The sequence below is a fragment of the Loxodonta africana genome, chromosome 7, assembly GCF_030014295.1.
Source record: "Loxodonta africana isolate mLoxAfr1 chromosome 7, mLoxAfr1.hap2, whole genome shotgun sequence".
Taxonomy (NCBI): Eukaryota; Metazoa; Chordata; class Mammalia; order Proboscidea; family Elephantidae; genus Loxodonta; species Loxodonta africana.
In genome coordinates this window covers 50156050-50183443 of record NC_087348.1, presented here as the reverse complement: position 1 = coordinate 50183443, position 27394 = coordinate 50156050, and the positions used below count along the sequence as shown (strand labels likewise).

Sequence of the window (27394 nt, the reverse complement as noted above, 5' to 3'; positions counted from 1 at the left end):
ACAATTTAATGGCACAAGTGTGTATGAGTATGGTTTGCTAACAACTAAAAATAGTTTTTAAGAATTATAGCTCTGCCCTGACAGGGAACACAATAGAGAATCCCTGATGGAGCAGGTGAACAATGGGATGCAGACCTCAAATTCTCATAAAAAGACCAGACTTAATGGTCTGACTGAGACTAGAAGGACTCGAGAGGTCATGGTCCCCAGAGTTTCTGTTAGCCCAAGACAGAACCATTCCCAAAGCCAACTCTTCAGACAGGGATTGGAATGGACTAAACCCAGTGCCCTCAAGTCGATTCCGACTCATAGCAACCCTATAGGACAGAGTAGAACTGCCCCATAGAATTTCCAGAACGGATTATAAGACAGAAAATGATACTGGTGAGGAGTGAGCTTCTTGGCTCAAGTAGACACATAAGACTATGTGGGCAGCTCCTGTCTGGAGGGGAGATGACAAGGCAGAGGGGGACAGAAGCTGGCTGAACGGACACGGGGAATACAGGGTGGAGAGGAGGAGTGTGCTGTCTCATTGAGAATTAGGGGGAGAGAAACTAGGAGTACATAGCAAGGTGTATATAAATTTTTGTATGAGAGGCTGACTTGATTTGTAAACTTTCACTTAAAGCACAATAAAGAAAAAAAAATAGTTCTCCCACAGTAGGCTCTGAAAAATAACTCAACACTAATATGCAGAATCTCAAAACCTTGTAAAAATATTAGGAGTGGCTCTTTCATTATGATCAGTATAAAAATAGACAAATGCAACACTACTAGAGAGGTTAGAATCAACCATGCATAAAAACTAGAATGACTTTGTGTTTATAATAATAAATTACTTCTGGCCTAATTTACCTCTTCATACTTGTTATAGTCTCTCCAGAGTTGTTCAATGTTGATCATTGGATTAACACAACCTCGTTGATAAACTCTTCGGACAGCTGTTATTCTCTGATTTTCTGCATAAGAGCCAACAGCTTCCCTGGGGTTGGATAAGAAATGTCATCAATTATATCATATCATATATTACACCATGTTACATTTAAGTAAACTTTCTACACGAAAAACAAAACTATAAAAATACTTACACGCCTTTTAAGAAGTTGATGTAATCCACCCAAATCTAAGAAATAAAATAAAATGTTAATATATTTTTTGTATTTTCAAATCTATTAAGTGTATTTTTTAAAAATTTTAACTCTACCTGATAAGACATAATTTCCATTCCAATTTTATCCAGTGCAAAGTCATATGCTTGAGCCATTTTTTCTCTGAAATGAAGTGTAAAAGACATGCTTTTTAAAGAAATATTTATGAGTTATTAAAATGTGCCTACAACTAAAACATAACCATAACATCTGATCATACAGTCAAGGTAGTGTTTGAAATTTTTCTATAAACAGAAATGTGAAGATATCTTTGCAAGTATATAAAGAAAATAGTTCTTTCATGAATTTAAATACTTTGCTTCCTTTTCCTTCTACATGTGAGCTTATCAGAGATAAGACCCATGTCTTACTTTATGTTGTTTAAGTTACCTAATCTTAACCTTATAAGATTAAGATATGGAAATATCTGGTTCTCTGATTAAGGAGGTAAGTTATATCTGAAGATCTATTATTAGCTTTAAAGTCAAATTTAGGGAGAGAGAACTTCCCCTTTTAATGTAAGACAATAAAGGATAATGAGGAAAAGAAAATTTGAGTTATGAAAATAAGTTCTCGCCTGTTTGCTTTGTATAAAAAAGCATTAGACTCACCCCTGCAAAAATGGCACTGATGAAAAAAACAGACAACAAATGTTGGCGAGAATATGGGGAGATTGGAACCCTTATCTATTGCCGGTGGGACTGAATGCAACCACCATGGAAAAGAGTATGGCATTTCCTCAAAAAACTAGAAATAGAACTATCTTATGATCCACCAATCCCCCTCCTAGGTATATACCCTAGAGATCTAATAGAGCTGACACAAATAGACATATGCACACCTATGTTCATTGCAGCATTATTCACAATAGCAAAAAGTCAGAAACAACCTAAGTACCCATCAAAAGACGAATGGATAAACAAAACGTGGTATATACATACAATAGAATACTAAACCAAAAAAACCAAACCCATTGCCGTCGAGTCAATTCCAACTCATACGACCTTATACTACACAGCTATAAAAAGTAATGATGAATTTTCAAAATATATTTAACATGAATGAACCTGAAGGACATTATGCTGAGTAAGCTAAGTCAATCACAAAAGGACAAATGTCGTATGATCGCACTTTTAATAAGAGGACAAGAATAGGTACACACAAAGAAATCAACATTTATTGATGGTTACCAGAGATGGGAGGGGGAAGAAGGGAGAATCACTCTCTAGATAGTAGACACTTGTTATTTTTGGTGCCGGAAAAGGCAATACCAAATGTGGGTGAAGCGTGCACAACTTGACCAAAGTAAATGATAACACTAAGAAATATACAAGAATAAGGGATGTTTTTGGTAAATGCTATAACATATACAATTTTGCAGTAACATCCAAAAAATATGCATGTGGTTAAAACCAAAAAAACCCGTTGCTTTCAAGTTGATTCCAACTTATAGCCGCCCTATAGGACAGAGTAGAACTGCCCCCATACGGTTTCCAAGGAGTGCCTGGTGGATTCGAACTGCTGACCTTTTGGTTAGCAGCCGTAGCTCTTAACCACTATGCTACCAGGGTTTCCATGCATGTGGTTACATATATATATACATATATATATCTGTGTATATGTGTATAAACCTGTTGCCGTCCAGTCAATTCTGAGTCATAGCAACCCTATAGGACACGGTAGAACTGCCCCATAGAGTTTCCAAGGAGTGCCTGGTGGATTCGAACTGCTGATCTCTTGCTTAGCAGTTATAGCTCTTAACCACTATGCCACACATATAAGTGTATACACAGTTGCACATATAGGTGTATCTGTAGGCATATGTATATAAATGTATGTGTGTGCTGCATATATATTCATATATATAATAAAGCACATAGGCAGCACAGTTACAGATACTTCATAGACACAAACAAATACCTTACAGGATTGGTTTACTGGGTTTAAAGGCTTAGGACTATAGTCTCATGGGACAACTCAGTCAATTGGCATAATATAGTTCACAAAGTTTGTTCTGCATCCTAGTTTGATGAGTAGCGTCGGAGTCTTAAAAGCCTGCAACCATCTAAGGTACAACTATTGGCCTCTATGTGTCTGGAGCAAAAGAGAAAGAAGGAAACTAAAGACTCAAGAAACTAGTCTGCAGGACTAAAAGCCTACATGAACCACAGTCTCATCCTGCTTGAAACTAGAAGAACTAGATGGTACCTGGCTACCACTACAGACTGTTCTGGCCACAGACAGAACATGAATAGATAGAACATGGACAGATAGAACGGGAGAAAAATGGAGAATAAAACTCAAAATTCCTAAAAAAGGCCAGACTTACTGGACTGGTAGAGACTAGAGGAACCCCGAGACTATTGCCCTGAGTTACCCTTTAAACTACGTATTGAAACCACACATGTAGGTCACCTTTCAGCTAAATAACAGATCGGTTCATAAAATAACAAATACGACTCATGAGTACCGTACTCCCTTAAAAAATCATCTATGAGACCAAGCGATCGACATTTACTGTAAAACAAAGATGAGAAGGTAAGGGTGGGAGGAAAGGGGGCAGGCAAGCTATATTAATGGAAATGGAACAACCAGGACAGAAATAATGAGAATGTTCACACATTGTGAAAAATGTCACTGAACAACATGTGTCTAAACCCCAAAACCCAGTGCCCTCGAGTCGATTCCAACTCATAGCAACCCCATAGGACAGAGTAGAACTGCCCCATAGAGTTTCCAAGGAGCGCCTGGTGGATTCGAACTGTCGACCCTTTGGTTAGCAGCCGTAGCACTTAACCACTATGCCACCAGGGTTTACAATATGTATAGAAACTGTTAAATGGGAACCTAATTTGCTGTGTAAACTTTCACCAAAAATACAATAGAATTTTATAATAATAAAATAAATAAAAATATTATTAAGGAAGAACCACTATTTAGATTCAGTGAAGATGATAGATGAGTATAAGTAATAGTGGGAAGGTCAACTATACAACGATAGAAACTGTAAGACACCTCAGAACATTTAGTAACAAATTTCATTGTACCCAGAGTGGTGCCAGGACAAGCAAAATAGATGCTGTTTTTTGAGTTTGACAAGTCTCTCAATAATGTGGTTTGGTGCTGCAAATGTACAGTGTTTCTATACAAGTGTTTGGGTGATTCAGTTCTCCAGAGTAAGACTAATGCCAGTACCTTTCTCTGAAGGACTTTCTCAAGGTCTACTAACTTCTTGTAGAATATTGGCTTTTCAAATCCTTAAATTTCCTCCCTCCTAGAGCTAAGAGAAAGTGTGAGTTTATGTGGGATTGACTGTATGTCTGGAGGTGACCTGCATTCTTAAGATCCTGATTTAACTTACTTGTAACTTGGTAGTTTTCCCTTTGTTTCTCGGACATATGAAAGATAACACTTCCATAAATCAATGTGCAAAACCTTCATAAGGCATCTCTGAAATAGCTATAAACACAAAATATTTTCAGAATTCATAGTTAAACAAACTTCATTTATACATGAGTGAAATGAAACATTAAAAAAAAATTTCAGCTCCTTCCATGAGCTTACCTTTTTATAAATAAAAGGCAAATAACAATTCACTCCTGTTTTCAATTTAGATAGTAATCAAAATCATTCTTGTGATTTTGGTCAGTCCCAGTGCCCAGTGCAGTCGAGTATAATTATTTTCTTTTCGTTTTTCCTGATTTTTTTTTTTACAAATATTTTCAAACATATAAAAAAGTTGAATAATACAATGAACTCCTATATAGTCACTAGCTGGATTCAATAGTTGTAACACTTTATTATATTTTATTTATTTAGTTTTAAGTTAAGCTTCAACATAAAATATAAAGAATATCATAAGACTCACCTTTTCAACCTTGTCATAATTTTTAGCTTTAATCTGAAAAGAAACAAAGAATATAGGCTTATCATTCTTTAGAGTACCAAACACTATCTCTGGAAAAGATTTCTGATCAATCTTGCAAACTCACTTTTATACCTTTCTATTAACTTTCGTATACTCACTTATATTGAAAACCTACTTCATGAATTTAAAATTTTATAAAATAGTCATGACATGGATACAGAAATACATATAAGGGCTACTTGGACAGGGCTTTATGTATCTAGTAAAGGTAAACTGAAAGCTTTACTGGAAAACCACTACTAGAATGATCTAAGACAGCAAGAAAAAAGATTTGAGAGTTTTAACTACACATAAATATTCAGTCAGTAAATCTATCTACTATATTCCAGGCAGCTGTGCTAGGCACTAGAGATACCACAGTGAACAAGACAGGCATGGTCTGCCCCTACCCTCATAAAACTAACAATCTTACTGGGGAATATACACAAATAGGCCGTTATAAGAGATCACGGTAAATGCTAAAATGAGGGAATACCGTGTGCTATGGGAACATTTAGGAGGAGCATAAAACTCTAACTTGGGTTAAGTTAGAAAAGATTTTCCGAGAAAGCCTTAAAGATGAGGCATAAGCCTGGTGAAGAAAGGGAGGGGTTACTCCAGGAGAAATAACATGTTCAAAGGCCAAGGTTAAATATTACATTTTCCTTTTCTTGAGTATTTCCATCAGATGGTGGGTGGGATTAGTTCCTTAGCTGTGGTGTATCTGCAAATCTTTTACTCTGACAAGTAAATAAATATCTTGGTTGTTTAGAGAAATCTTGACTTGTGGCCCTTTTCTCTCAGTAGAGTATAGGTATTTTCCCACTGATTTCTGGCTTAAGGTACTGCAGAAGAGAACCCTGATGGCAGTCTGATTTTTTGTTGTTGTTGTTGTTCCTTTAATGGTCTCTTGATCTTTCTCTCCAGAACTTGTAAGATTTCCCCTTGATCTTCAGAGTGCATAAATTTTACCAGTATATGCCTAAGCATAGGTCTTTGCTCCTTGAGGCAGTTTCATCAATGATCTGGAGTCTGACATTTTGGGTTCACATTCTGGCTATGCCACTTAACCTCTATTTTCCTCATCTGTACAAGGGTGATAATACCTATTTCATAAGGCTACTGTAAGGACTCGGTAAGTTAGTAAATATTCAACTCTTAAGACACTGCCTGGCACAGAGTGATCACTTAGTTATTGACATTTATTATTATTACCACTAATTCTGTCTGGAACTCAGCATGCCTTTCAACCTATAGACTCAGGTATTTTTTTAGCTCCAAATACTTTCTTCTTTTTAAAATTATTGCCTCTCTTCCATTTGTTCTTTTTTTCTTCTTTGAGAATTCCTATTATTCATGTGTTATACCTCCTGGTTCTATCCTTAAAATCTCTTAGCTTTACCCTTTCTTTGAATTTTTCCTGTGGGTTTTCAAATATTTCTTCCACTAGATTCTTCTCTAGGGAACTAATTTGAGTCTCCACATGACCATTCTTTTCCACTTCACCTATTGCTGCTATTTGGTTCAAAATATTGGGTTTTGGCTCCAGAGAGATTAAAAAATACTGTACTTTGAATCTCATTGTGTTCATATTATTTTCTCAAATTATCAACTCTCCTCTTGAGCAGTTCTATTTTTGGGGGGGCCTGTTCTAACAGTTTTTGTTTTTCTTTCTTTCTGATTGCTGAATCCTTGGATGTGCTTTTTTTTTTTTCTTCTATTTACTGATGCCCAGTGTTGGCAGTCCCTAGAGTAATACAAGTTGATCCCTTCTCTACCTTGACAGTTGTGTAGCAGGCATAGGCAGCAACAGGATGCTCTAGTCCTCTGTCGAGGATCCAGAAAGAAATCTCTGTTTAAGGGTAGGGAGGACTCAGCCAGCTGGTTCCTTCCTGGTTTCTTGGAGGCCAGGCTAATGCCAGTGTTCCTCTGGGGCAGGAAGGCAGTAGAGCACTGCCAAGTATTTCTATGGGTCAGCTACTTCCTCCTTTCCACCAGGCCTCTTCTTTGAGACTCGCATAGAGCCTAAGGCTTCCTTATATCCAGCTGGTTGGCTCAATAAAGGTAAATAGGTTGGGTTGAGATGAGTTCCAAGTCACGAGCTTTCCAGGTACAGATGACAGATTATATACAGAGTTCTTAAAATAGGTTGGAAAAAAAAAAAACTACCCATTGGGAAAATTGGCAAAGAATATGAACAGGCAATTCCCAAAAGGGAAAATCCAAATGCTTAAAAACCATATATATAATGATATTACTCAGCCATAAGGAGACATGGAGTTCTGATACATGCTAAAACATGACGCAGCCTTGAAAATATTATGCTGAGTGAAATAAGTCAGTTACAACAGGACAAATATTGTATGAACCCACTTATCTAAAATAGGCAAATGTGTAGAGATCAAAGTTTATTAGTGGTTACCAGGGGTGGAAGAGAAGAAGGGGACATTACTGCTCAAAGGGCACTGAGTTTCTGTTAAGGGTGATGGAAAATTTTGGAACAGTGGTGGACGCACAATATAATGAAGGTAATTAATGTCATTAAATTGCACATGTAAAAATGTTGAAATGACAAATTTTTGTTACATGTATTTTTACTACAATTAATAAAATGAATTACAGCTATAAAGGTAATTTGAAGGGACTTCCACAGGATCCGATTGAATCAAACAATAAAAATGTGTATAGCATAATCCATTATTGTAAAACAATGACCAAAATTAAATCCTATATATGTTTTTATACGATTTTATGGGAATGGAGAAAAACATGGAATACACAAGGTCGTTAACATAGGTATGGTGAGTGGGGTGATAGAGATGGAGAAATAAAGAAAAAGAGACTGTACTTCATGTATATGATTTCATTCATACATTTAAGTATAAATTACATATATATGTGAAAAGCCCTGGTGGTGCAGTGGTTAAAGTGCTTAGCTGCTAACTGAAAGGTTGGCGGTTTGAGCCCAGCAGCTGCACCTTGGGAAAAAGATGAGGCAGTCTGCTTCCATAAAGATTTACATCCTTGGAAATCTTATAGGGCAGTTCTACTCTGTCCTATAGGGTCACTATTAGAATCGATTTGGCAGCAACAGGTTTGGTTTTCTGGTTTTATATATGTGTGTAAGAAATGTAAAACAAAGAAATTCTACAAAATATTTTTCTTCCTACACGAATAACTGGTCCTGTACCTTGTATACATCAAATCAATTATTTATTAATTCAACTGGTATGAGTCAGTATGTACATGTAGAAAAAGAGATTTCTGACTAATACAGGAAGGACTCTCTGGCCTTCACTATATGACCACTGATTGTCATTCATTAATTCAACCAAGGACTAGCACTAGTGACATTACTGTCGTGGCCATAATCTCATTATTTTTAAATATATCATTTGTTTAAAAAAATCTATTTTTTTTAAATTATCAACCTGCTTTGGAAAAGCAGTGTGATCAAATGCAAAGAATTTTATCATCTTGTGTCCTTAATCTCCCCCAGCATCAGTTTTCCCATCTACAAAATGAGAATAATAGGAACACCTACTTCAAATGGTTGTTCAAAGGACTGAAAATAACATAAAGCATTTACAACATTTCAGGTGCTAATCATAAATATAAATTTTCATTACAAATTCTCTAAACAGAGACACACAAACCAAGTAGCCAGAAAGAGTATTGGTTCCATTTGACAGAAGATAAAAGTTTTGCTGCGGGTCATAGTCAAATGCCATTATTGGGGAGAATAGCACACAAACACTGTTTTCAGTCATCCTAGCACTAGTGCTTTTTTCTTCTTTAAAAGATTATTATTCTAGGTATTGCTTATACTCCTTGGTTCTTAGTTTTGTTAGCTGGTATGATTAGCACTTCTTATGTTATTCTGGGTATTGCTTACTAGTATTTATATTGAAACATTTCATCCGTAAGTTAAATATTCTTAAATATACTTAGCATATTTTGTATACTTTTAGCATATTTTTGTACATATTTTATACATTTGTACAGAGAAGCTACTCTACCTGATAACCAATATTGGTTTGAATTTTTAAAATAAAGAAAACCTCTTGATAGGATACTGCTTTGAATTTTGTTTTGACATCTGTGTTTCTCAGATCATTCAGTCATCAACCCATAGAAAATATCTCCATTAAAAGCCCATTATATGCAGACAAATAAATTTGCAAAACTTACTAGAATTTGTTTATATCTACTAAAAGTAATGTTATGCAAAAGGAAATAATCTTTGATGGTTACAAGGGAGGGGAAGGGTGGTGATGGAAGAACACTAAATAGACAATAGACAGGTGGTAACTTTGGTGAAGGGTAAGACAGTACACAATACTGGGGAAGCCAGCACACCTTGTACAAGGCAAGGTCATGGAAGCTCCACAGACACATCCAAACTCCCTGCGGACCCAATTGCTGGGCTGAGGGCTGTGGGGACCATGGTCTCAGAAAACATCTAGCTCAATTGGCATAACATAGTTTATAAAGAAAATGTTCTTTATGGCGAATAGCGTATGGGGTCTTAAAAGCCTGTGAGTGGCCATCTAAGATACTCCACTTGTCTCACCCCTTCGGGAGCAAGGAAGAATGAAGAAAACTAAAGATACAAGGTAAAGATTAGTCCAAAGGACTAATGGACCACATCTACCACGGCTACCACCACTGACTGTTCTGACAGGGATCACAACAGAGGGTCCCGGACAGAGCTGGAGAAAAATGTAGAACAAAATTCCAACTCAAAAAGAAAGACCAGACATGCTGGCCTGACAGAGACTGGAGAAACCCTGAGAGTATGGCCTCTGGACACCCTTTCATCTCAGTAATGGAGTCACTCCTGAGGTTCTCCCTTCAGTCAAAGATTGGACAGGCCCATAAAACAAAATGAGACTAAAGGGGCACACCAGCCCAGGGGCAAGGACTAGAAGGCAGGAGGGGACAGGAAAGCTGGTAATAGGGAACCCAAGGTTGAGAAGGAAGAGTGTTGGCAGGTCATGGGGTTGTTAACCAATGTCATAAAACAATATGTGTACTGTTTAATGAGAAACTATTTTGTTCTGTAAACCTTCTTCTAAAGTACAATAAAAAATTTTTAAAAATAAAAATAATGCTATACAATGTTAAATGACCAGGAATCTTAAGTATCTTCAGTCTCCTGAACAGTGGTTCTCAAATTTTAATGAGCATAACCATTTTAGATGAGTATTTAAACCAAAGATTTCCATTTTTAACAGGAATCTCAGAATGTTCTAATGCAAAGAGATAGAGGGGTTTACATTTTGGAAGCACTAGTCTAGAAAATTACCAGACGTTTACTAAAACCAAGAAACCAAACCCAGTGCCATCGAGTCGATTCTGACTCATAGCAACCCTACAGGACAGAGTAGAACTGCCCCATAGTTTCCAATGAGCGCCTGGAGGATTCGAACTGCTGACCCTTTGGTTAGCAGCCGTAGCATTTAACCACTAGCCCACCAGGGTTTCACATCTGTTACAAAGAGAAAAATCTATTTTAAAAGGTGGTTGGAAATATTCCAAAATATGAACAATTTATGTTAGTGTAGTTTTCTATAACATGGCTATATTATTTTTGTAATTTCAAAAAGCATTATGAGAAAAAAGATAAAGCTACATTTTAACACTTGCATTTCTCGTATGCCTACTGCTTATCATAAAAATTTGTTATACAACTGCATTATTACTTTTTAAATCAATTGTTAGGAATTTTACCAAGATATGAAAATTTGCTATGGAGGGAAAAGAACAAAAATTTTCAATTACCAAGATCCTCACAATTACATTTATTTTATAAAAGGGGAAGATAACTGAAATAATATCAAGATTAAGCTTTAAATTTATTAAATTCAAGTTAGTGATTATTTTGGCAAGAGTAAAACAAGTATCACATATTGAGTAAACACTAAGATTTGTTCCTGATAATTTTGAACACTTTATATTTTCGGAAACCCTGGTGCCATAGTGGTTAAGTGCTATGGCTGGTAACCAAAGGGTCAGCAGTTCAAATGCACCAGGCGCTCCTTGGAAACTCTATGGGGCAGTTCTACCCTGTCCTATAGGGTCGCTATGAGTCGGCATCGACTCGACAGCACTGGGTTTGGTTTTTATATTTTCAGTTCTTTGCTAACCTCCATAATCATTTATTGATCACAGATTGTCTTCTGGAACTAAAACTACCCTCTGAGCATTCATTGGAACCAATGATCACTCACAGCAGATTATTTAATTTTGTAAACTGTAAACCTTGTCAGCAGACTAACTGTGGTAATATCCATTTTTAACACAGTTTGGATAAGCCATGCCTTTTAACTGGGAATATTTTTATATGGAGATCTAAAGAAACCACAGTATATAACTGTTCACAAATATTTATGATTTTTATGAAATGTTGGTGTAAATGCCTATAAAATTAACGTTTTCTCACTAGAAGGATAAATCTTTATACATTAATAGCATTTTGACTAATTTCCTCAAACTCAATTATTTTTGTTAAAATACTCCTGGGAAAAAAAAGCAATTCCCATATCATCAGAGTAAAAAAAAATTATGTTGCTTTTAAAACCTCAGTTATAAAAATCATTAGTAACTACACAGTTGATTTGAAATGATTCAAAAACCTATTTGATAAATGTACCTAACTGACATAATTCCATGGAGGAAAATAAAGAAGCAAGACAATCTAAAGAAAAAAGTAAAAAGTTTCCACATACATTGTTTAGGTTCCTATACAACAACCATCTTTGGATAAGTGAATGCTTGAGTTTTACGAATAGGCTACATAGCAGAGGCAGGGCTAGACCCCATCTAAAGTGATTTCACATGGCAGTTGCTGACAATAAATGTGATTAATCAAAGAATTGCAGGCCCACATTCGTAATTCGTTTCCCCACGCCATGTCTACCCTAAAGTACAACACATGTGCTGTTGTGGGACCTAAGACAATCAATTTAAATTTAGTCTGGGATGCAGAAGCTGCCGATTCAATTTATCTTCTTAATCATCCAAAAAGGTTAGCGCCAATCCTTAAACTTGAAAGCAAATGTAGCCCTAAATATGAAAGCCATCTTCCATTTATTTACCCTTTTTTATATACTCTTTTTTAACTTACTCTTTTTTGTTGCTCTCTACCTGCCTATGCCCTGAAAAAATGTCTTAGAAGATAGCAGAAATGTTAAGTATTTTTAAGGAATTTGGAAATGTTGAGCTCTACCTTTGTAAGTTGCTGTAAGTTACATCCATCATCCACTCCCAATTTTAAGGTAAAGATAGCAGGAAAGGAGCATAACCAAATAAAAGCATTCTTTTATTCAATAAACAATTGTGTGCCTACTATGTGGCAGGGTCTTTCTTAGCACTGGATGTGCAGTGGTGGATAAAACTAAGTGCCTACCCTTCTGAAGCTTAAAATTTAGCGGGGAGAGTCAGACACGTAAACGACTAAAGAAAAAAAAATTTTTTTTTAAATCCTGACTTTTCTATATATCTTGGTAATAAGATTATAGGTAATTTTTAGTTTTTGCTTATCTGTACTTTCTAAGTTTTCCTACAAAAATATATATTATTTGTATAATCTATAATCTTCCTATCAAGTAGATACAAATGTATGCCTACATATAAAAAAATATATATATACATATGCACTAATTTAGATGTAACAGATGGGTCAAAACCTGTTGATGTCCCCTAAATTTTCAGTCTTCCAGGTACTCAAATGTGTCATAGAAATAATGTACTTGTTAAATATGAGCAGGAAATTAAAGGCCACCGTGAGTTATATGGAAACCCTGGTGACGTAGTGGTTAAGTGCTACGGCTGCTAACCAAAGGGTTGGCAGTTTGAATCCACCAGCCGCTCCTTGGAAACTCTATGGGGCAGTTCTACTCTGTCCTGTAGGGTTGCTATGAGTTGGAATCGACTCGACAGCACTGGGTTTGGTTTTGGGTTTTGGTGAGTTATATGGAAACCCTGGTGGCATAGTGGTTAACAGTTACAGCTGCTAACCAAAAGACAGACAGTTTGAATCCACCAGGCGCTCCTTGGAAACTCTATGGGGCAGTTCTACTCTGTCCTATAGGGTTGCTATGAGTTGGAATTGACTCAACGGCAACAGGTTTGGTTTGTGGTTTTGGTGAGTTACAGGTGACATTAAAAATTGCTAAACAAAACTGATTACTTTCAGATCTGAGTTAAATTTACTTCCATTTGATTCCTTGTACTAACCAAATAAGGTATTAACTAGTCTTGTACTTTCCTGAACAAACTAAAAAGTAATTTCGTGGCATGTGCTTAGGAATTACCAAGTGGATATGGGGACATGGCCCAGGACCCTATTAAAGAGCTGACAATCTCGTTAGAAACATAGAAAAAATTATTAGAAATAACATGGGACAGAATTTAAATATATACTAAAATAATTTTGTATACGCTCCATGTCCTATAAAATTCAGAGGAAAAGGATTTCCAAGCAAACCAGAGTGATGAAGGAAAGCGTCACAGAGCAGATGGAATTCCAGGCCACTAATGAAAAAAAGGGTTTGTCTAAGTCAATGAAATAACAAGAGCTTCTTAAGTGTTCTGCGTGGTGAAGACATCCACAGGAAATTAAGAATATGTACTGGAAAAACAGTTTGGCTAATTGTGTTTAAGGCTGATTTCAGAGAGCCTAAAAAATCAAGCAGAGTTTAAATCTGATACACACAACAACAGGACGTCACTGGGGTTTTTCTGGAAGCTGAATGGCCATGAACAAAGCAGAAAAAGGAAGGCTCATCAGTCTCTAGCATGCAGATGCGAGATGGGTACAGATGTACTTTTTAGTCCTGTGGGATAAGGCAAGAAGGCAAACTGTAAGAATAGTTAAGGGGGCTGGGGGAGGGAGGGCGGGAAGGAGAGGGGCTTTCACTAATTAGATAGTAGATAAGAACTATTTTAGGTGAAGAGAAAGATAACACACAATATAAGAGAGGTCAGCACAAATGGACTAAACCAAAAGCAAACAAGTCTCCTGAATAAAATGAATGCTTCGAAGGCCAGAATAGCAGGGGCAGGGGTTTGGGGACCATGGTTTCAGGGGACATCTAAGTCAACTGGCATAATAAAATCTATTAACATTCTGCATCCCACTTTGGAGAGTGGCGTCTGGGGTCTTAAACACAAGCAAGCAGCCATCTAAGATGCATCAATTGGTCTCAACCCACCTGGAGCAAAGGGGAAAGGAAGAATACCAAAGACACAAGGTAATTATGAGCCCAAGAGACAGCAAGGGCCACATAAACCAGAGCAGAAGTAGATGGTGCCTGGCAACAACTGATGACTGCTCTGACAGGGAACATAACAGAGAACTCCTGAGGGAACAGGAGAGCAGTGGGATGTAGACCCCAAATTCTCATAAAAAGACCAGGCTTAATGGTCTGACTGAGACTGGAAGGACCCCAATGGTCATGGTCCCCAGACCTTCTGTTAGCCCAAGACAGGAACCATTCCCAAAGCCAACTCTTGGACTGGACAATGGGAGAGAAAATTATACTGGTGAAGAGTGAGCTTCTTGGATCAAGTAGACACATGAGACTATGTTGGCATCTTCTGTTTGGAGGGAAGATGGGAGGGCGGAGTGGGTCAGAAGCTGGCCAAATGGACACGGAAAGAGAGAGTGGAAGGAAGGAGTGTGCTGTCTCCTTAGGGGGAGAGCAATTAGGAGTATATAGCAAGGTGTGTATAAATTTTTGTATGAGAGACTGACTTGATTTGTACACTTTCACCTAAAGCACAATAAAAAAAAAAAAAAAAAGAATAGCTAAGAGGTTATTGCTGTTATTCTTAAGTAGGGTAATAGTGGCCTGGACTTGGAGAAAGGGGAGTGAGGAGTGAAAAAGAGTAGAGGGAAAAATAACAGGTATTTTTTCATGGGAAAAATACCTAAAAATGTTATGAGAGTTGCTATAAAAGAGATCTTAACTTTAAAATAGACAATTTGTATGTGAATTATTTATAGCTATCTCATATGAAACCTAGTGAAAAAGTAAACATTACAGCAATTCTCGTAATATTTTCAGATTTTTTTCCCCATGTGGCAGGTTTTCTCAGCACTGTATGTACAGTGGATTACAACTCCCCCCCCCCCCAAAAAATACGCCATACATCGATAGGGAATTGCCAGAAGTTCAAACCAAGAATTCTGCAAGACTAGCAACTTATTCGTTGGAATTTTTACTGACCACTATAGGGGCACTGGTTAAGCGTTTGACAGCCAACCAAAAGGTTAGCAGTTCGAATCCACCAGCAGCTCCTTGGAAACCCTACGAGGCAGTTCTACTCTGTCCTATAGGGTTGCTATGAGTCAGAATCGACTCAATGGCAAAGGGTTTTATTGACAACTATACACCTGGAGCTCATCAGATGGATTACACAGAAATCAAATCAACTACAGAGACAATGGAGAAAGCTCAATTCATCAGCCAAGATAAAGCCAGGGGCTCTTTGTGGAACAGTTCATAAGTTACTCATATGCAAGTTCAAGGTGAAGCTGAAGAAAAAAAGAAAAAATCCATGAGAGCAAAAGTACAACCTTGAATACATCCTGCCTGAATTTAGAAACCATCTCAAGAATAGATTAGACCCACTGAACACCAGTGACTTTGTGGGAAGACATCAAGGGTATCATACATGAAGAACATAAAATGTCATTAAAAGGAAAGAAGACCAAAATGGATATCAGAAGAGACTCTGAAACTTAAGCTCTGAGTAGCTTAAGCAAACAGAAGAAATGATGAAGTAAAAGAACTGAAGATTTCAAAGGAAGCCTAGAGAAGACAAGATAAATATTATAATGAACTGCGCATAGAAATGGAGTTAGAAAAGCAAAACAGATGAACATGATTGGCATTTTTCAAGCTGAAAGAACTGAAAATTCAAGCCTCCAATTGCCCTATTGAAGGATTCTATGGGCAAAAAATTGACACAGAAAGTTTAAAAAGATGGAAGGAACACACAGAGCCACTGTACAAAAAAGAATTGGTCAATGTTCAATCATTTCAGGAGGTAGCATATGACCAAGAACCACTCGTACTGAAGGAAGGAGTTCAAGCTGCACAGAAGGCATTGCCAAAATACAAGCCTCCAGGAATTAACAGAGTACCAGTTGAGATGCTTCAACAAACTGATGCAATGTTGAAAGCGCTTATTGTCTATGTCAAGAAATCTGGACGATAGCTACCTGGTTAAATGACTGAAAAAGATACGTATCTGTGCCCATTCCAAAGAAAAGCATTCAAAAGGAATGCAAAAATTATTGAACAATATCATTAATATCACATGCTAGCAAAATTTTGCTTTAGATAATTCAAAAATGGCTGAAGCCATACATTGATAGGGAAGTGCCAGAAGTTCAAGCCAAATACAGAAGAGGACATGGAATGCGTGATGTATCACTGATGTCAGACACATCTTGGCTGAAAGCAGAAAATCCCAGAAAGATGTTTACCTGTGTTTTATTGACTACGTGAACGCATTCGACTGTGTGGGTCTTATCAAATTATGGATAAATTACGAAGAATGGGAATTCCAGAACACTTACTTCTGCTGATGTAGAACCTCTAACACGCGTCAGAGGAAATCATTCAGACAGAACCAGGTGATATCACATGGTTTAAGATTAGAAAAGGTATAGGGCAGGGTTGTATCCTTTCACCTTATTTATTCAGTCTGTACACTGAACAAATAATCTGAAAAAGCGGACTATATGAAGAAGGATGTGGCATCAGGACTGGAGGAAGGCTCATTAACCTGAGATACGCAGATGACATAACCTCGCCTGCCAAAGGCAAAGATGAATTGAAGCACTTGCTGCTGAAGGTCAAAGGCTACAGTCTTCAATTTGGATTACAATAGAACATAAAGAAAATGAAAATCCTCACAACCGGGCCAATAAACAATATCATGATAAATGGTGAAGAAATCAATGTTGTCAACCATTTCATTCTACTTGTATCAAGAATCAGCCGTTTACTGCCATTGGAAGCAGTAGTCGAGAAATCAAACCACATACTGCATTGGGAAAATCTGCACCAAAAGACCGCTTTAAAGTTTTAAAAAGCAAAGATATCACTTTGATGACAAAGGTGTGCCTGGCCCAAGCCATGGTCTTTCCAATCACCTCATATGCATCCAAAAGCTGGACAATAAAAAAAGAAGACAGAAGAACTGATATATTCAAAGTGTAGTGTTGGCAAAGAATATTGAATATACCGTGGCTGCCAGAAGAAACAAATCAGTCTTGGAGGAAGTACAGCCAGAAAGCCCCTTAGAAGTGAAGATAGTGAGACTTAGTCTTACTTTGGACACATCATCAGGAAAAACTAATCTCTAGAAAAAGAGATCATCTTTGGTAAAGCAGAAGGTTGGCAAAAACGGGAGAATCCCTCAATAAATGGACTGACACAGTGGCTACAACAATGGGCTCAAACACACCAATGATAACAGGACGGCACAGGACCAAAGTTTCATTCTATTATACATTAAGGTCACCATGAGTTGGAGCCAACTCTATGGCAACTAATAACAACAGTTAAGAGGCTGGTTTTCAAATAAGACAGTAGAATTAGAGGTGTATTTGAAGTCATCTGCAAAAAGTTTATTTATAACTAAGGCATTAAGTATATTCTCTACAGCAGAGAACATATAGACAAGCAAAGATTAATTTCTGGAAAATATCCATTAAAAGCATAGAAAAGATAGAGAACCTGGAGCAGTACTTTTGAGAAGTAGGAAGAGCAACACAGGATAATATCTAAGGAAGTCTAAGCAAGTCAAAGAAGAAAATGATAAGAAAAACAGACCTATGGATGGTAGGAAATCAAGAACTGGGGTAGAAAAGACAACTGGAACTGGCAATAAAAGCTGCTGCTTATCTATTATAAATTTAAAAGTTGAAACAATTGAGCCTCTTAGAAATCATTCAACAATTAATGACAAAATATTGCTAATACAAGCAACATTTATTAAAATAATGTTTTTAAGGGTTTATATGTATTAAATCATTTAATCCTGAAACAGCACTGAGGTAAGGATTAATACTATTCCCACTTAAACATGAGAAAACTGAGGCACAAGGAGGTTTAGCAACTTGCCCAAGATCACACAACTGAGCTTAGTCATTATACTATACTGCTTACAAGCAAGATATGAGAATGTTCACTGAAAGAGTGCTTGTAGTGCAGAAAATTTGGAAACTTAAATGACCAAAGGCAGAATGATTAAATTATGCTTTGCACAATGGATTATATACAGTATATAAATGGAAATATGTCCATAGCACATTATAAAACAGGAAGTAAAATGAAAAATAATGAGTAGTAATCCCATATAGTATGCTTATCTATCCATCTATTCATCCACCCATCTATCCCTTTACGCAAGAGAAATAAACTCAAGCAGAATGCACACAAACTGTCAATCAAAATCATTTTCACTAGAAAGGCTGGGATTACAATTTTTCACTCTGTTACATACTCCTGTAACATGTGTTTTCACAACAGTAAACAGTTGTTTGCTTTTTGGTTTTTTGTTTTTAAGAAAGAAAATTATAGCTGGTTTTAGACAGTAAATTTCCCTCTGAATAGTACACTGGTACTTTTCTCTGGATATAAACATCTCTATTTTAAATCAGTTTTAAAAACCTCTCAAATTCTCATGCCTATGAGGCTACACAAAGTTAAATAATTGCTAGATAAATCAGGCAATACTGATTTCAACCAAGACCATCAAATGTAAAACTTTGACATAAGTTTGATTTATAGGGTATCTGTCAACAATCATTTAGCATTTGTACTCAACCTGTTTTGCTTAATAAACTTATAAACTCTTCACTTGCAGTAAATGCATTCTGTCAAAACCATGCCAAACATTACTTTTCAAAGAATAATCAATCTACAAAATTTGAGTTAGAAAAATACTCTTCCCTTGATAATAGAATATTTTACCTTTTGAGAAAAGTGAGTAATCTTGTCTAAGGTATCAGAAATCACTAGTTAACCTTCATGACTCAGGCTTTGCTACTCTACCCCTCACTATGCCACCTCCCCATGGTGCCCTCAAATTGCTATATAGCATAGTTGTTCCTTTTAAAAGGTAAATAAATTAACATAGAGAATTTGAGAAATATTTTTTTTATACAGTAGGCTCACATCTTTGAGCTACCAGGGATGTCAGAAAATTAAGTTTATAAGCCACTGATCTAAAATATTGCATTAGTTTCCTACTGCCCAGCCAGAGTGGTACTCAAATAGATGAGTTGATTTCTTCTGCTCAAATGTCTAATATTTGTTTATTTCTCTCACATCATCTTATAGTCTTTTCTACCCTACTACATTAATTTTGTTTTTATCAAGTGTTCCCTTAATAAAATGAAAATCCTTCCAGGTAAACTGAAAATATTATTCAATCAATACAATTTTTCCAGGATTACTACATAAGCTTTATATATTGCCTTAAAAAATATCTCACTCTCATTTGCTGAATTAATCTCCCATTAGTGTAGTAATTTTTTTTTCCTTATGTGTTATGGAAGATTTTTGGGGGGTGAAAAACCATTAAATAACCACTCTTTACAATTCTTTCATTTCTCAATATACTTTTACTGCATACAAACTAAGAAGTGCTATTTAAAAAAACACTGTCAATTATCATTGGACTGCTCCAATTTTATTTACTCCTTTACTGAAGATCGCTCAGCATTCTCATTTCATTGAGTCCCATAAAAATACCACATTTTCCTACTACTGATTTAATTCTACCAACATTTTCATACTGTTAAATCAGGTATAACATTTATATAATATACCTAGTATCATGAATAACGCTTCATCTAGCCTTTCTTAAAATCACTTTTCCAAAAACAGGATTAAGCTTCTATACTGAAGTGGATACAAATTCAAAAGATTACATTTCTCCATTTTTAAGCAATTTTTCCACACTTCCAATATTTACCTATCAATAGAGTTTCATGATTCTGCAAATAACCCATATCCTCATTCTACAAAACTTGCAGTGTATTTTTTAGACTAAAATATTCCATGATCTTATCAATACTTCCATTCAAATACTCTTAATTTTAGATTAGAAATCATTATATTCTAATTGCATCCTGCTACTCTGCTTTTGATACTTTTCTATAGGATTTTATCCAAGAAAATAAAATCAACATTTATATTGTGACCCAGTACTAGTTTTCCCAATCCTACATACATAGTATATTTCTATTTTGTTATTGCAATGACCTAATTCCAAGTTCCTTTTTAATAAGCGCTTATCAAATAATCTCCTAATACTCTTTTTCACCAAAACTGTATCTTTACTCAACCCTCTGCTCTCTACTCCTGGACAAACTACACACTGGCCAATTTTACTAAAAATCTGAAGCCATTTTTAGAAGTCATTTCCAGGCTCAATTTAAAAGATCACATCAGCAACCTTTGATAAAGAAATATGAATTCTAAGAGGGTGGCCACAAGAAATGATTATGTGTATAAAAATATTTAAGTAAAATTATATTTGAGTTGCTTATAAAGCAAAAAAAAAAAAGGAAAACATAAATGTACAACCACAAAGAATTGGTTAAATAGCATATATCCAGAATGGAGTACTGTGTTGCTATTTAAAGTGACTTTGTAGAATAAATGATGACACAAAAATATGCTACCTTGTGAAAAATATGGGTTCCAAACATTTTTTAAATTATATATTTATAGACCTAGAAAGGTTAGCAGTGGTGAAAGGTAATGGGAATGAACTTTTTTCCTTTTTGCCTATACACGTCTAATTTTTCCACAATAAGCATGTATGTATATTACTTTTATATAAAAATACAATAACTTTACTTTTTTAAGGATCATGACAAGTTCTGCTTTTTCCTCTCAACTCTTTCAAATTCCCTTCATTTGATACTATTTCATTATGCTTGCCTTTTAAAATTGAACCAATTCCAAAAATTTTTTGTCCATATATTTACCTTCAACGACAATTAAACTGTGCTAACTATAATTTTTCAGTACTGCATCTACATATTATTCCATTGGCTCATTAGAAAACAAATACATCAATATCATTAAAAAAAAAAAAATTCCATGAAGGCAAAGAATTTTATCAGTGGTTAAAGCTCTCAGCTCCTAACCCGAAAGCTGGTGGTTAAAGCCGCCAGCCACTGTCTCCTAAAATGTGGGAATCTACTCCCGTAAAGATTACAGCCTTGAAAATTCTATGGGGCAGTTTTACTGTTCTGTAGCGTTGCTATGAGTCAGAATTAACTTGATAACAACAGGTCTGGTTTTTGGTTTGAACACATAGTAGACATTCGATAGTCGCTACATGAATGTGAGAAAAATACTACCAGTTATTACTTCATATTAACACAAAACTTGGGGAATTAATAGTATACTATTTTGAATATCAGTGGAAATATAAAAGTGTAAATATATAAATTTTAAATAAAGCTCATTATGAATTCTGTAATTCTTGTTAAAACATTAAAAAAACTCACACCAATAATTTACAAGCAGTGCCAATTCTTATACTGTCAGTCAATTCAGACTAAAACAACAATTTTACAGAATAGACAAAATAAGGGCTGAATTAAACCCATAATATGGATTTTGAAAGCTAGTAGGTTTTCACATGGTTTAGATCATTCCATTATTACACATTCCAGTCTCTTGAATGGAAACATCGTTTCTATTTCCCAGGCTAGCACTACTTCAAATAATCACCCAAAGACAGGAATTTGGGGACTTTGAAAGTAGAGTTTGAATAGGTGGCAGTAGTTAAGAAATCATCTTTATGAAAGGCAAAGAAAAAATTCAGATAAAAATATTAAATTCTAAAAACAAACAACAACCAAAAAACCCAAGAAATAAAATAGAGTCATGATTTTTTTTCCCCTTCCTTGTGATAGGCAAGTTCCAAAATTTTGGATCTTAATGAGATTTAGTTTCAATTTAAAACTTGAAGTATTCATTATCTCCAGAATCTTTACAATCTACTAGATGCTTAAATTTTAACTTTTGTTCCTTCCTTGATAAACTTCTGAATATATTTCTCTGAACAAGTCTGTAAAGCCTTACTTAACAAAGGCATGTCCTATTTTTTCTGGAATCTGATTTATATAGTTTAAAATGTTTGGTTTGTATTTTACATTTTATCTCTGCCAAATATATGCTTGTGGTGACATTTTCCAAAGGCAAAAAAGCATTGTAAAGTTCAAATTCTACAAGGAAAATTGCTATTAAGGTTTTAGTAGATGAGATTGAAATGAATATTCTACTGGAAGTCTTGCTGTAAGAAAGAGGCCCTCATGCTGTCACTAAATTGTAAAGAAAACTGATGTGATAAAAATGTGACTAGCAAGCACTGGGACAATACATAATACTTTAGCCAGGGCCTAGGGAAGCCCCCTGTGGTCTAGTGTACACACATGGCCATTCTTTCTAGTTGATTCTAACATACAGGTTTAATTTTGTCCAGGCCTTGTTTAAGAGGTCATTCAAGCAGTCAGATTATCCGAAGCTGTGACACATAATAATAGGAAAAGAATAATTTCCTAAGGGTCAGTGTCTGAAAGCTGAGTTCCAGGTGGCCCTTTCCCAATCACTACCTATAGCAGAGGAGCACAGAAGGACAGGCAGTGACAAGACTAGGGATCCATTCCCCTCACGGAATCCCACTACTCCCCTCCTCCCCAAATATACACACCAAGTATAAAATAACCGAAGGACTGGCTTTCACACTGCCACGGCTGAGATATATTGTTGCATTGGAAGATGTGCATGTTGGAAAACCAGATTTTAGGAAGTGTTTAATTACTGCACCAAAGTGAAACTAGTTTTAAAAATGATTAAAATTAAACATACAGGATATAATCCTTATACATAAAACTCACTTTAAAAAGATCTGTGATTCTTGAAAGATTGTCTTGATTTCGATGTCTATTTTCTATAAAATATAACCTTACTGAACAGCTCAAGAAAATCTGTAGTGCGAATCAAGACTTTTCTTCACAAGAATTTTACAGGCAAAACAAGAGAAAAATTATAACTAGTAACAGAAATAAGCCCTTATAAAATCTACGTAAAACTATCTCATTACATAACGTTACCCAAGTCTTCTAAAGTTTAAAGTTGAGCTGCAAGAATATAAAAAGCTCTAAAGATGTCTGAGAAAAATAATTTGCAAACCCAAGATTTTAATTTAAGTGGGAAATTACAGGTTTGACCAGCAAAAATAAAAACTTAAGTACAAAACATGTCTCTAAAAGCAAAATATTTCAAGCAGGTCAACAATACCAAAATAAAGGAAAAGAATGGTCTTTCATCTTAGAACGTATTTATCATTCCTTCCACTGACATACAGAAAAAAACAAGCTAATATACATTGACTATGTAAATTTGTCAAAATTAGTCGTACTTTTAAATAGAAAATGGTGTTAAAGTTTCCCTTACTTCCTTAATGTATAGTGCTCCTGCAAATAAGAAAACAGAGAAGTGGGCAAAGGATAACAGTTCTCAGAAAAACAAAGGGCTCTTAAACATATGAAAACATGCTCACTCTCATTCATAAGAGAAATATAAATACTAGGTCATCATTTTTCACCTAATAAAATCAAACCCATGGCGGGTGAGTCAATTCCGACCCACAGTGACCATGTAGGACAGAGTAGAATGTTCCACGGTTTCCAAGGAGCGCCTGGTGGATTTGAACTGCTGACCTTCTGTTTAGCAGCCATAGCTCTTAACCACTACACCATCAGGGTTTCCTTTCACCTAATAGTACTGACAAAAATTAAAAAGTGTCATAATAGTGTCATAATACACCATGTGAGGAGGTTTTGGGGAAACAGGCTCTTTGAAAGATTACCGATGGGTTTTTCAATTGTTACATCTGTGGAAGACAATGAGATATAGAAAATAACAATTAAAAAATACACATATTCTTTGATCCAGGAATTTAATCTAGATATATTCACACGAATGGAAATGACATGTACAGTTACTCACTGTACTGCCGGCTGTAGTAAGACAAGTTTGGGCAGAACTTCAATGTCCTTCAAAGGGGCACAGGGTAAATATGGAATACCATGTACTCATAGAGGAGCAATGATCTCCAAAATACACTGTTAAGCAAAAAACAAATTGCAAAACAGAATGTAATGTAGAGAAAATATACATGTTGTACATGCAGTAAACATCTCTAGATTGACATGAAACTGAACATTTTTACTGGGGAAACGAAACGGGTGGTTCAAGGCGAGGGATTAGGCGACTTTTCACTGTAGGTCCCTTTTGTATCCTCTGATTTTTGAGCCATGTGAATGCATTACTTGTTCAAAAATAGGTGTTTTTTAAGCTTTTCTCTACTTGGTACATAATCTTCTTGGGTTTCTTTTATGCTTAAATATGTTTCTATATTTTCCCTACCAATTTTCAAAACAAATATTTCAAAAACTTCAGAATGTACAAAAGAAATAGAATGTATTTGCATACATGAGATGTTCAGTGTTGTTACATTATTTAATAGTATTTTTAAGGTAAAAGATTAGTTTTAAAACTTTTAAACACCTCACAGAATGTAGGCATTTTTAAAAGCAAACAACTCCAACGCAAATTGATGAAACAAAGTACAGAAGCACTACCATAAAAATTTACTTGGTTAATTTTCAAACTTAATAATGGATACTAATTAATAAAGTGAGGCACTGGTGAAACTCAATTAAAAAATTCATTTTCAAGTAAGTTAAAGTGTCACATGAAGTACTAAACCTTGAATAATATTTTTCAATTATATATTTGGGTAAAAACTTGAAAAGTTTATCATATTCACAAATTAGTAAACTTACAAAAATAAAATGCATAATAATTTTGTCCCTGATAAAAATGTACCTAGGATTACTATAAAAGTGAAACGGAAGAGGCCATGAAGCACTTACTGAAGATCAAAGACTACAGTCTTCAGTATAAATTACATTTCAACATAAAGAACACAAAAATCCTCTCAAATGGACCCATAAAAGCAAGATCATGATAAACAGAAAAGACTGAAGTTGTCACAGATTTAATTTTACTTGGATCCACAATCAACACCTATGGATGCAGCAGTAAAGAAATCAAAGGATGTATTGCATTGGGCTAATCTGTTGCAAAGGATCTCTTTAAAGTGTTAAAAAAACAAAGATGTCACTTCGAGGACTAAGGTGCGCCTGACCCAAGCCATGGTATTTTCAATTGCCTCATATGCATGCAAAAGCTGTACAACAAGGAAGACTAAAGAACTGATGATGGTGGTTATTTCATTCTACTGTACATAGGGCCACTTTGAATTGGAACCAACTCGATCGCACCTAACTATTCCACTAATCATAATTCTAATAAAAATTCTTTAAGAGAACTTTCATTAGAATGGAATGACTTTGGAGAAGGCTTGTTAAAAAAATTACTGAGAGTAATCTGATTGACATTTATTTAGATTTTTTCTTAAAAATTTATATACATGTTTAAGAAAGCTATCTATATACGATTGGAAATGTCCATAAATGCAGGTATAACTTTGAAAATAGTTTTAATAACTTTGTCTACAAGCATCTTTTTTCACCCCAAAATATGAATTTTTTTCTCCTGGGTATAGAGCTTTAAGTTGACAGCCGTTTTCTTTCAGCAAATTGAAGAGACAGTCCCACTGTCTTTTGGCTTCCACCGTTGCTGTTGTCGAACTGCAATTCCTTTGAAAGTCATTTGTCTATTTTCTCTGGCTGCTTCTCTGATTCCCCCCCACCACCCACAATCTTTAGTGTTGTATGGTTTCACTCTGATGTGTCTAGGTACAGAAATTAAAAAAAAATTTTGCTTGGGGTTCACTGAGAAACTTGAATCTGTTGATGTTATAATTTGAAAAATTCTTTGCCTTTCTTTCTTTAAATGATGCTCTGCCCTATTTTCTCCTCTAGTTCTGGAACTTCAGTTATGTTATTACTCTATCCTTTGTGTCTCCTAACCGCTCTTTCATATCTTCCATCTCATTATATCTTTAAGAGCCCATCTGTATTCCTTCAGTTCTCCAATTCTCTTCATCTGTGTCTAATCTGCTATTAACCTCACTAAATCTGATAATTCTAGCTTCTGAAGACTTTGCAGAACTGTTTCTGCTATATATACGTCTTCTTCATATGCTTAGTTTTGAATAACAGAACTGTTCCTTATCCATTTATTCATTTTCTTTGGTATCTAGTGTAAAGATGCATTCCTCCAGACAGTTTCAATAACTATTACCAGGCACCTAGGGGCATAATTTAGCCTGAAATCAATGGCTTGAGTTTCTTTCAACCACCCAAGTGATGTGCATTAGGACTACATATCCATGCAAGGGCCAGCTTGTTGTTATCTCAGGATTTCCCCCAACCAACTTAGCTCAAATCAAAACGACTTTCTTCAGTCTTCTGTGGTTGGGAAGTACAGATTTACTTCTGGTTCACCATCACCCTGATGGTAGCCTTTTGAGCACACAACTTTAAACGGAGACGTTCAGTTGGATATTCCACCTTGGGCAGGTCTTGGGTTCCGACTTTTGTTGCCTCAGTTCCTAGAAATCTTCAAAATTGCAGCTCAAGTTCTCCCAGTTTGGATAATGTCCTCAGGGCAAAACCAGTTTGTCTCCCTGTGTTCTTGATATCTGCTACTTGACTCCCCCAATTAGACTGTGGCCTGGTAATTCCTTACTATGCCCTAAGTTTTTCAATGTTTTTAAGATGTTCTTAAAATCCTGTTCATCAGCCTTAGATATTTTCAGTGAGAGAGCTGATCTGAGGAACGCAGTCCACCATAATTGGTAGTCTCTTTCAAGGTATTTTATTAACACCTAGTTAAAAAAAAAGTTGGAAAAAACATGCAAGCTATTCTAATATTCTAATAGGCAACTAAAAACTAAAATTCGATGTTCACTGAAATACTAATTTGCAAAGGTAAAAAATAGTTATCATAAAATTCCATTAACCAAATACATTTCCTACAATGCACTATTACAGAATTCCAAAGTAATTATAATTCAGTTCTCAGAAACACTTCATAGATTCAGCAACTGAGTTTACCTTAATATTTGCTATGCGTACAGAAGTGAAAAGTTTGGACAAAAGCCACAACACGCTAAAATAGTAAATATATAGTATTTAACACAGAACTCCATTGTTTCTTTAAAAAATTAAAGCTAGAGTAATTGTTACTTTAAAAAATAAATCTATACAGTTTATGGATTAAGTTAAAACACAGGCATTTATATATTTTCAATC

General features: G+C 35.5%; 1 protein-coding gene across 1 annotated transcript in view; it reads right to left on the bottom strand.

The window, feature by feature from the left end:
• The window catches only part of CSTF3 (cleavage stimulation factor subunit 3), an 84221-nt gene that overhangs the window by 22653 nt on the left and 34174 nt on the right, over positions 1-27394 (bottom strand). Inside the window, exons 4-8 of the mRNA XM_003412294.4 lie at positions 5017-5049; positions 4510-4607; positions 1205-1271; positions 1089-1123; positions 856-982 (exon numbers count right to left, since the gene is read on the bottom strand). Of these exons, the coding sequence (XP_003412342.1) occupies positions 856-982; positions 1089-1123; positions 1205-1271; positions 4510-4607; positions 5017-5049 (360 nt within the window). The remainder of the gene's footprint in view (positions 1-855; positions 983-1088; positions 1124-1204; positions 1272-4509; positions 4608-5016; positions 5050-27394) is intronic.